Consider the following 11652-nt stretch of genomic DNA (forward strand, 5'->3'; position numbering starts at 1 on the left):
AGCTGGCAACAATAAAGTCGCTTACATTACTTGTTAATGATAGCTATGGCCACATGTCCACATTACTGAAACTGCTCAGCATTGTGACGACCAATGATTAATTCAATCAAACCATTTAGCATCACTGGAAAGTTCTGGTTTGGAGTGTTGGTAAATGTGGGACTCTTGTAACGTTTCTTCTTGATATGAATGTGTGTGCCCTCATGAAGAACACTTCGCGATTCTGAATCGTCCAAGTGTCTTTATGATTGACCTCAAAATAAATCATTCTGAAGCACTTTTTGTTGTTGCCTGAAAATACTTCGTAAACACGTAAACAAACGGAAGCAGTATGACAAGAATAGATATCTTAATATTTCACAGCAGTAAAGACAATAATTTTTGCTCTTTCGTGGTGTGAAGCCTCTAATCAGAAGTATTTGTGCCATCAAGTAAGAGAAGCCGCGCGACAGCACGCTCGGCAAAAAAAAGCGCCGGAAACGAAAACGAAACTGAAACCACCGGAACCGGAATCAAGAGTAAGCTTTTCTCATCGACCGTTTGTCGCGCTAGTTGTTATACGGGACGCTGGGGCCTACGGCAGTGTCCGCTCTTTACCTTGTGTAGATTGCTCTATGCCTGCCGTTCCGCCGCCATCAACGCCCGCGGCGCTCTACTGTTATCTTCTGTTTAAAAATTAAAACAGCGCAAGGACACGGAAAAGAACAAGAAGGTAGACGAACAAGGCGCTGACTTACAACTAACGTTTATTCGTGCTAACATGAAGTATAAATACTATAACGTCATGACACACAAATAAAGATAAAATACATGTAATGGACGCCACGTGCTCCTTAGCCACATTTATGCGCTGTCACTGTGTGTCAAGAAATTTAAGCCACATTCCTTTTCGGATAAACATATTGAAGGGGTGCTGGCACAGTTTTCCCCCCATTTTCTAATTTCCCGCGCCTCAATAATTTCTCGAGTTAGTTTGTCTTTATTTTTCCCAATCACTTCACACTTTTCGAAGACGGGAGTGCAGCAGCAGTCTCAACAATACAGGCCAAGGTGACCTGACAAACTCTAAAGACATTATACTTATGTTGTGTGTCATGACGTGTCATGTGTGTCATGACGTTAAACTATTTATACTTCATGTTAGCACGAATAAACTTAAGTTGTAAGTCAGCGCCTTGTTCGTCTACCTTCTTGTTCTTGCCCGTGTCACTGCGCTGTTTTAATTTTTAATCATGAAATACCAACTAGCCCAAACTTCTACGTTAGTCATCTTCTGAGTGGGCATGGTAGCGCATCTCGGAGCATGACGACTAAATGGCTCTTCCTGATTACGCAGTTGATGCTGGCATCGGTCGGTTGCCTTCCAACACGTGGCCAGCACCCGTCGCCTCAAGTGCAGCGTCAAGATGCTGACTCAACCTGCATCTACGATAACTGCTCAACAAGACCACATGGCTTCGTGACGTTTACACCGTTCCCGACAGCAGCGACATCGCCTACAAAAGCCGCGTTCCGACTGGATTTCGCCAGTGGGCATGGTAGCGCATCTTGGAGCATGACGACTAAATGGCTCTTCCTGATTACGCATTTGATGCTGGCATCGGTCGGTTGCCTTCCAACACGTGGCCAGCACCCGTCGCCTCAAGTGCAGCGTTAAGGTCCTGACTCACCCTGCATCTACAATAACTACTCAACGGGACTACGTGGCTTCGTGACGTCTACACCGTTCCCGACAGCAGCGACATCGCCTACAAAAGCCGCGTCCCGACTGGATTTCGCCAGTGGGCATGGTAGCGCATCTCGGAGCATGACGACTAAATGGCTCTTCCTGATTACGCAGTTGATGCTGGCATCGGTCGGTTGCCTTCGAACACGTGGCCAGCACCCGTCGCCTCAAGTGCAGCGTCAACGTGCTGACTCACCCTGCATCTACGATAACTACTCAACGGGACCACGTGGCTTCGTGACGTCTACACCGTTCCCGACAGCAGCGACATCGCCTACAAAAGCCGCGTCCCGACTGGATTTCGCCAGTGGGCATGGTAGCGATCTCGGAGCATGACGACTAAATAGCTCTTCCTGATTGCGCAGGTTAGTAAAAATAAGTCAATTTATTACGAGTATAAGAGCAATTATTTTTGCCTTATTGTGCTGCCATGCCCCGGCACTGTTCTTCGCATCCTTGTAGAATGTGTTCGCACGGTAAAGTTGTTATTACTGGCCGGTGACGTCGAAACTAACCCCGGCCCTGATAAAGCTAGTAAAGCCGATACGCAGGATCCCCTTCAGCAGATTTTAAAAAGCCAGAAGGACATTGCCAAGGACATCAAAGAAATGCGAAAGGAACAACAAAGCGTTAAGGAAATGTTTGTAGGTGTGAAAAAGTGACTATGTTCTATTGAGGCCACCATTGATGAGGTCAATAGCACAGCAAGGTCCTTCCAGGCTTACGAGGCTAATGCTGCTGAGCTAAATCACACTGTTTCCGATTTAAGAGTGACTGCTTCTCAGATGGGAAACAAGCTTGATGACTATGAAAATCATAGTCGACGGAACAATGTTATTGTTTTCGGTATACCTGAAGATCGTCAAGAGAACCCTGTCCAACTGAAGCAGAAAGTTTGCAGTGATGTTTTTGTTGGTAAATTGGATGTACAGTCGGCCGCAAAATTTTGCGGGACATGTGAGCGCCAGCCAAACTGCATTGCCGCGCCGTCTCGTGGCCTACTGCCTGGTGTCAAGACTAGCGCATTGCGCATGCGCGGCCTTTCATACTAGGAGGATTGTCCTGTTCACCGGCTTCCGTCCGACGCGCTCCCGATTACTGCGACAGGCGCAAGATGCCGCTTCGCAACCGCTGTGCAGCGAGTGTGCTTCAGCCGGCGCGACGGGCAGCCAAGCTCGCTTGAACCCTCTTCGCGTCGCGGTGCACTTTCTAAGGGCCCTAAACTCGTCAAACACAAAGTATGAGCCGAAAGTTCGCGGAGGGCGCCCATTGGACTTCGGCGCAAAAAGCGCGAAGTCATCGTCGTGATGAGCCCATCGGTGCGCTCCGTCAACTGCATGACGAGTTTACAAGCCCAGATAACATTTCGCTGGAATCCCGGCTACGGGTTGAGCAGCGAATAATCTGTATTTTGTTCTTATTCATGATCTTGCGGGTCGTGCCCTGAAATTGGCAATGACGCACTTTCTTCAGTGTTTGACAGTGATCGTGATTATTTTTCTCTCTTTTTTTTCCGTAAACCTGGGCGGTATTATTTTATACTCTTTCTTTTTTTTTTCTTGTAAACCCGGGCCGTGTTATTGGATACCAACATGTAATAAAGCGTATATAAACCAACTCGCTTTGCTTATGCTTTCAGTTCTGAGAAAATGCCGCCCAGAGTTGCAATCAAGGGAAGGAGGTTGATTGCAAGACTTTTCACGGAAGGAGTTCCACAGCGGGAGATCTGTCGCCGTACGGGACGGTCAGAAACAGCGGTAACTAGAATTATTAAAGCTTTTCGCGATGATGAGGGAAGACTCTCTGACGCAAAGCATTCTAGCCGCCGGAGATGCACAAAGCAAGAAGACGACATGTTAATCGTAGCTGCAGCAGTAGCCGACCCTTTCCTAAACGCGCGAGAAATTCGTGAAGAGCTGGGTCTTGATATTTCGTGCGACACGATACGTCGACGACTCAAGGAAGCAGGGTTGGAGAGCCGTGTTGCGGCACAAAAACCGCATGTCACCGAGCGACAGCGTCAGCAAAGACTGGACTTCGCACGGGAATTCCAGCAGTGGACCGTGGACGATTGGTCCCAAGTTATCTTCACGGATGAGTCCACGTTTTGCGCCAGGTGGGACCAAAAGCGGCGTGTTTGGCGGCTGTGGAATTGCAGGTATGGCTGACTAGCAACCTCTTTAAACTACAGAAATTTGAAGAAAATCAGATGTTATAAAATAATGATGCTAAAAACAGCAGCCGAGAGACGTTTGTGGCAAGTCACTCAACTACTTTACCTCAGTTACCGGAATTATCACTTCTATCATCGTCGCTGCCTTTGATATTATTCCTCTATTGTTTATGCTAGCAGCTTCAATATTAAAAATAAGTGATTTCAGCACGTTTTAAAACCCAAACGCGCACGTTATGTTAGCTGTTCCACAACTGTAAGTTGTCTTGATTTTCTTTCTTCCCTCCTCCTCCCCATTTTTTATTGCTTGATGGCGAACGGAAAAAAAAAATTAAATCTTGCTCACGGCAGATCGTAAAAACAAATGCGCACTTCAGAAACACAATGCAGTGTTCACAAGGACCCTTGAAACTCAAGCGGACATGCTGTACCGCACCATTCGCGTATGCCACGCATGAATAGAAGCCGATTGGAAGACAGAAATCTTGCGAAACTCGTGTAGATTTGCGGAATGCTCGTGGAATGCCAAACCAACTAGGATTTGTAAACTAGCCGTAGTGCCCCAGGTGGCTCGGTGGCTTGGCTTCGTCGGAAAAACGGAGGGAACGTCCCCAATGCCAGTGAATAACCGATAAATATGTTTGGGCTTTCTAATCTAAATAGAGGTATCAAACAACGATCGTGTAGAGTGCACATTTTCACGCCACTTTTTTTACTCTCTGCATAGATACCTGCCAAGCTACGTTCAAACTGTGCTTTCAAGTGGCCGGTGCGCGGTCGCCGTCTGGGGTGTCATCACCAAGGATGGCCTCGGTCCCCTCGTACGAATCGAAGGGCGGTTCAACGCATCGTCGTACTGCAACGTTATCGACGAGGAATTAATTCCGTATGCCCTCGACGGGCCTTTTCCGGACGGTGCCTACCTGCTGCAGCACGACCGCAGCCCCGTGCATACTGCACGAAGGGTGGACGCGCTCAGCGAAGATCGCGGCGTGTGCCAGCTTCCATGGCCGCCCAATGGGGCAGACATGAACCCCATCGAAAACGTGTGGGGCCTCATGAAAACACGCCTCGCATCACAGAATCTGGGCAGCGCCACGGCCGAAGCGCTTTGGAGCGCAATAAGTCAAGAATGGGAAGCGCTGCGTGAACACACTGAGATCGTGGCTTCGCTCTACGATTCAATGCCACGACGTCTAGAGGAGGTGATTACCGTGGACGGTAATTTCACTGTGAAGTGACGGTAGACCATGGCGTGCTGGCGAACAAGAAGTGCTTTATTCCTGAGCGCAGCGTTTTTATCACAGACATGACGTCACGAGCCGGGCGGCGCTTCCGCGATGACTCAGTCGCGATAACTCAATCCGCACGCTACAACATTTCCTTCCCCCTCACGCAAAAAATGTTCATTTCCTAAAGTCCTCGGGTTTAAAACGGTCAGGCGGCTTGCATGCGCGAGAAGTTCGTCGAAGGGGTTGCTTCTCAGCTGTCGTAGACGGAACCGGCGTTGCTGCAGTAGGTGTCGCCGGTCCTTCCCGGGCGGGGTCTGCGGGTGGCGCTGGTGCTGTTGCGTCCGGCGTCGGCGTCGTACCAGCCGCGTCTGGAGGTGGCGCCGCTAGCGTCGGTGCCTTCGCACTGGGTGGTGCTGACGGCACCTGGGCTGGAAAGCTCGTGGGTGGCGGTATCGATGGATTGTCATCCACAGTCGTACTGCCCGGTCTCACGATGGGTTCCGCGTGTCGAGGACGCAGGTGGTCAGCGTGCGTGAAGCGAAGCTGGTTGAGCACTTTCACAACGTAGGTCGCAGCACTGACAACCTGACACACGATTCCTTCTTCCCAGGAGACACACTCACCGCGCACTGTTTTCACAAAAACACGGTCGCCCACGTTGAACACACGTTCAGCACCTCGCGACACATCGCGTTGTTCCTTCACATGTTCTTGCTTGCGTTGCATGGCGCCGGCAAAGTCGGGTTTAAGCAGGGAAAGTTTTGTGCGTGGCTGGCGCCTTAGGAATAGTTCGGCGGGCGTTTTCCCAGTCACGCTGTTTGGTGTGTTGCGATAACAGATCAGAAAACTGTCAACATTTTCCTGAAGAGAACACTGCCGACCGGTTGCTTCGCCTTCGAGCACCTGCTTGAGCAATGCTCGTTTCACAGTTTGAACCGTGCGCTCTGCGGCACCGTTAGAGGCTGCGTGGTAAGGCGGGGTGCGAATGTGTTTCACGCCGTTGGCGTTCATGAAGTCAGCAAACTCAGCTGACGTGAACTGCGGACCGTTGTCGCTCACTAGTACCTCGGGCAAACCGTAAGCAGAAAAGGCTCCTCGAAGTTTTTCCAATGTTTTAGTGGTGGATGTAGAAGACATCACCCAAACCTCGATCCATTTCGAAAATGAATCGATGAGCACCAGAAACACATGGGCACCCTTTGAAGCGAAATCCACGTGCACACGCGACCAGCACCGGGCAGGGTAGCTCCAGGGATGCAGTGGTACCGGACGGGCGGCGGGCTGAACTGCTTGGCAGATTTGGCATTTCTGTACGTGATGCTCGATAGCCGCATCAATTCCAGGCCACCATACAAAACTTCGTGCCAGCATCTTCATGCGGCTGGCGCCTGGATGCTCCTCATGCAGCAAGTTCAGCACGCGGTCCCTTAGCTGTTCCGGGATCACTACACGGACACCCCATGTTACACAACCTTGTTCAAGTGAAAGCTCGTCGCGGCGCACGTAATAAGGCCCAAGTTCTTGCGCGTGCGGTCTTGGCCAACCATTTAGAGTAAACTCAGCAACACGGGACAATGTAAGGCTTCGTTTTGAAAACTTTGCAATCTCCTCTACGTTCAATGGGAGGCACTGAAACACTGAGAGGCACTCAACAGGTTCTTCCTCAGCGGGCACCGCCTGAGGCAATCTCGACAGAGCATCAGCCACTTCCATGTTTTTCCCTCGGCGATACTTCAGCCGATATTTATAAGCTGCCAGCACCATGGCCCAACGCTGCATTCGTGCGGCGGCCAGTGTCGGTACAGGCCTTTCCTGGCCTAAAATGCCTAGTAGCGGCTGATGATCAGTGTAGATTGTGAACTCTCTGCCAAAAAGATAGCGATGAAACTTTTTGAGACCAAAGATTAACGCCAAAGCTTCGCGCTCGCACTGAGCATACTTTTTCTCGGCTGGCGTTAACGTTCTCGAGGCAAACGCGATAGGCCTCTCTTCGCCGTCAGCAGTCTCGTGAAAGATAACTGCTCCTACGCCATACGAGGACGCGTCACAGAGCATTCCGATCGGCTTATCGACGTCATAGAATGTCAGCACCCGGCTGCTAGTCAGCAACTTTTTCGTATTAGCAAACGCCTCGCTGCATTCCTTCGTCCATGACCATTTCTGATCCTTCTTCAAAAGCCGATAAAGCGGCTCTGCGACTGTTGAACCATTCTGTAAAAACTTCGAATAGAAGTTCAACATGCCCAGATATGCCTTCAATTCTGTGACGGTGGTGGGCTCAGGTGCTGCCAAGATCGCTCTTTTCTTGGCCTCTGTAGGGTAAATCCCGTCTGCGGTCACCGTGTGACCCAGATACGTCACGGATTCTTGGAAGAAACGGCACTTGTCCGCGTTGAGCGTGATGTTGTACTCACGCAACCTTCCCAAGACACGTTCGAGAGTCTTTTGGCAGTCTGCCGTGTCAGATCCTGCCACGATTACATCGTCAATGTAGCATCCGACGTGCGGAATGCCTTTTAGCACCTCATCCATCATAGACTGAAATATTGCGGGTGCACTAGCCACACCGTAGGGAAGGCGTTGGAATTCAAAAAGACCCAAGCTAGTGTTAACTGTCAAAAATGGTCTGGACTCTGGAGCGAGTGGCACCTGCTGATACGCCGCAGAGAGGTCAAGTACGCAAAAAACCTTGCCTCCTGCGAGGACAGAATACAGGTCCTCCGGCCTGGGCAGCGGATAGTGATCGGTTTTCAAAACAGGGTTTATCGTTACCTTGTAGTCTCCACAGAGTCTGAGACTACCGTCCTTTTTTGGGACAACGACAAGTGGTGTTGCCCAGTCACTGCGCGCTACTTGTCGAAGCATGCCCGTTTCTACCATGCTGCGCAGCTGGGTTTCTACCTGCTCTCGCAAAGCAAAGGGAACAGGTCTAGCACGGCTAAACACAGGGACCGAACCAGACTTCAGCAAGATCGTCGCTTCGAACTTCTGTATGGTGCCCAGTGTTTTTGAGAACACGGAAGGGTATTTCCTTTGCAGTGCCTGAGCCCTATCTTCCGTTGTGACTTGGCCAATCTCATGCCAGTCCAGCCTTAAACGCTGGAGCCAGTTCCGTCCAAGCAGCACTGGAAGCCTCCTTCCATTGTCTTTGACAATTACGACGGGCAACGTCATACTTTGACCCTTGTACACAACAGCGACATCACACTGTCCTTTGAGCTGCAGATGTTCTCCAGTGTACGTGCGAAGTGACAATTTAGCCGGACCACATTTTACATGTGGAAAAACAGAGTCGTACACGCTCTCAGGAACAATTGTGACTGCCGCTCCTGTGTCAATTTGCATGATTAAGGGTTTCCCTTCAACTTGAACACTCACTTCGTAACACGATTGAGTCTTATTTATAAAATGGTACACGTCGTGCTCAGTGTCTTCGTCAGAACATTCCAGAGCATTCGTGTTCTTCGGCACCCTTGTGTTTGGACACATTTTTTGCAAATGTCCTACTCTCGAGCACTTGCGGCAGACAAAGCTCTTGTACCAACAAACATTCGAGGCATGACTCCTACCACATCTTTCACACCTTTCCTTTTTAGGCCCTTGAATATCTTTAGGTTTCGAGCCCTTTGATCGTCCCTTTTGTCGACTCTTTATAGCGTTTAACGATGCCTCTTTGTCTCTCGATTGCATGAGTGCAGTGTCTCGAGCCGCCAGTTCTCGATCGAGCGCAATCTTGCAAGCGCCTTCAAACGTTAAGTTTTCCTCGGCAAACAAGGCACGCTGGCTCTCTTCATTACGTATGCCTGCTACTAGCCTGTCCCGAAGGGCGTCTTGCAAGAAGTTGCCGAAGTCGCATTTCCTAGCCAAGTGTTTCAGTTCAACTATGAAGTCTTCTACGCTTTCATGTTCGTCCTGAACACGTCTGTTGAACTTACAGCGCTCCGCTATAACGGAACTCTTAGGGCTGTAATGTTCTATTAACAACTGTTTAACAACTGCATACGACTTCTCGCCAGGGGACGCCGGCACGACCAGACTCTTTAGCACTTCATAAGCCTCAGGGCCTATCACTGTCAGAAATACGGGAAGCACTTTCTCGTCCTTTATGTCGTTTGCCACTAAAAAATGTTCAAATCGTTCCAAATACGATTCAATGTTCTGTGTCTTAGGGTCAAACTCCGATATTCTTCCCAAGCGTGACATTTCGGAACCCCAAAAGAAACACAGTACTCATCCGCTCGACGTTCCCTTGCCTAGCAGGTTGTCCCCGTTGCTGTTCAAGTCGAGTTGCCGAGGCGAAATCTCGGGGGCGTTGCTCGTTGCCCTTTGTCGGTACACGAAGGCGGTGGCCGGCGTGCTGCTTGCGATGTCATACTCCGGGAATATGTAGCGTCGCTGGCAGGCTTCAACGCATGACAAGCTGCGCTTGCTCTTCCGTGGCCGTGCGTTCCTTCGCGTCACTCGCCTCGCTGTCGCTTTCCGTTGCCTACGAGGGCACGTAGACAGCCTCGTCGCCAAATGAAGTGACTGTAGACCATGGCGTGCTGGCGAACAAGAAGTGCTTTATTCCTGAGCGCAGCGTTTTTATCACAGACATGACGTCACGAGCCGGGCGGCGCTTCCGCGATGACTCAGTCGCGATAACTCAATCCGCACGCTACAACACACTGGCCGTTAGCCGCGCTCTGCAGTCAGGGCGATATGTCTGGGCGACTCATTTCACCTTCTTTTATTTCATGCAAGTAAATGATTTCCAATTTATTTTCATTCGCTGATTTCGCGTTTTGTGTAACTCCCTTCACTACCTTCTTAGCACAAACCTCGGTACTACACAATTTTCCAAAAGCCGACCCAGAAAATTCTGCTTCTATACTCCCTTTCACCTTCAGTCTAAGCGCAGTGGACGCTGTGAGTAATCCGAGCCAATCCAGGTCGCTCCGCCAAATTAGAAGATCACGTGCTACTCTCGTGGCACTGTATTGGCTCATAGCTTCCGGAACGGAAGAGGGGAACAGAGGCTTTCTCCTTTTTCATCTACCGTTCCGTGTGTTTTCTCCTCCCCATCCTTCTTTTCCGTCGCCCTTTGCACTTAGCCTGTCATTGACGGGACGCCTCGCTTCACTTTCGGTGCGCGGAACACTCATTTTCAATTTCAGGGCACGACCTGCAGGGTCATGGATAAGACCAGAATAAAGATAATTCGCTGCTCAACCCGTAGCAGAGATTCTAGTGAAATGTTATCTGGAGAGTGTACCGCGCCGCGAAGACGGGTCAAGCGAGCCCAGCTGCCCGTCGCGCCGGCTGAAGCAGACTCGCTGCATAGCGGTTGCGAAGCGGCACCTTGCGCCGGTCGCAGTAATCGGGAGCGCGTCGGACGGAAGCCAGGGAACAGGGCAAGCCTCCTAGTATGAAAGACCGCGCATGCGCAATGCGCGGGTCTTGACACCAGGCAGCGGGCCACGAGACGGCGCGGCAATGCAGTTTGGCTGGCGCTCCCATGTCCCGCAAAATTTTGCGGCCGACTGTACATGTCATTACCATTGAAAGGATCCACCGGCTTGGTTATAACAAAGGAGATCGCCCGAGGCCTGTGATTTTGAATGTTTTGAATGTTCGTGATTTTAACGAAAAGGTCAATTTATTTAAAAACGCTTACAAACTAAAAGGTTCCGAAATTTCTATCTCTGACGACTACTCAAAACAAGTACGATTACTTCGAAAAAAATTGTGGGATAGTGCAGACGCTAACATGAGGCAAGGTGACATGGTAAAACTCTTCTACAACAAATTGATAATGAACAGGTGCCTTTTCACCGTGCACGTCGTACCTTGTTCGAAATCTTTGAAATTAATAAATGCCAATGCCGGAAGTGTTGCTAATAAAATCGTTGACCTTGAGTGTTTGTTGTATGATCACGAATCTGACATTGTTGCTGTAACAGAAACGTGGCTGCATAGTTCTATTCATGATTCAGAGATAATTCCCCAATCGTATAACATTGTTCGGAACGATCGCGAATCACGTGGTGGGGGCGTTGCCGTTATCCTGAAAATTCATTTGGATTTTGTTGTAATCAATGACGCTCATGATATTGAGTGTTTATGGCTAAAGCTTACCGGGTTTACTCCGCCAATCGTCATCGGCGTAGTGTTTCGTCCGCCAAATGCTTGCTCATCCGTTCTTGATCTTCTTGCTGATTTTGTTTTTAAGATTAAACGAAAATACCCGGTTCTTGTTATGGCTGGTGACATTAACTTACCCTTAATTGATTGGGATTCTATGTGTAGTGGCAGTGATTGCCCTAATTCATCCTTGCTAGTTGACCTGGTTTATAATAACAATCTACTTGAAATTGTTAGTAGTCCAACACGAATAACCTCGTCTTCTCAATCTACACTAGATCTCGTGTTTTTATCGGAACCACTTGCAGCACGTACGTACGACTGCCAAGTGGTGGATGGGATCTTTGATCATCAAATGGTACTTGTTGAGTTTTCTACTTCAACACTTCGTCCTTCAT

At 49.6% G+C, this 11652-nt stretch overlaps 1 protein-coding gene across 1 annotated transcript; it reads right to left on the reverse strand.

Moving 5' to 3' along the window:
- Nucleotides 1-5305: 5305 nt before the first annotated feature.
- Nucleotides 5306-5857, reverse strand: LOC120843987 (classical arabinogalactan protein 9-like). Its single transcript, XM_040215530.1, has one exon. The coding sequence runs from the start codon at nucleotides 5855-5857 to the stop codon at nucleotides 5306-5308; it is 552 nt and encodes a 183-aa protein (XP_040071464.1).
- Between the last annotated feature and the right edge of the window lie 5795 nt (nucleotides 5858-11652).

Source organism: Ixodes scapularis, unplaced genomic scaffold (genome assembly GCF_016920785.2).
Source record: "Ixodes scapularis isolate PalLabHiFi unplaced genomic scaffold, ASM1692078v2 PGA_scaffold4__175_contigs__length_147842914, whole genome shotgun sequence".
Lineage (NCBI taxonomy): Eukaryota > Metazoa > Arthropoda > Arachnida > Ixodida > Ixodidae > Ixodes > Ixodes scapularis.

Bases quoted from the DNA above. Each gene is read 5' to 3' on its own strand.
- LOC120843987 (XM_040215530.1), bottom strand. From the start codon at position 5,857: ATGCAACGCAAGCAAGAACATGTGAAGGAACAACGCGATGTGTCGCGA.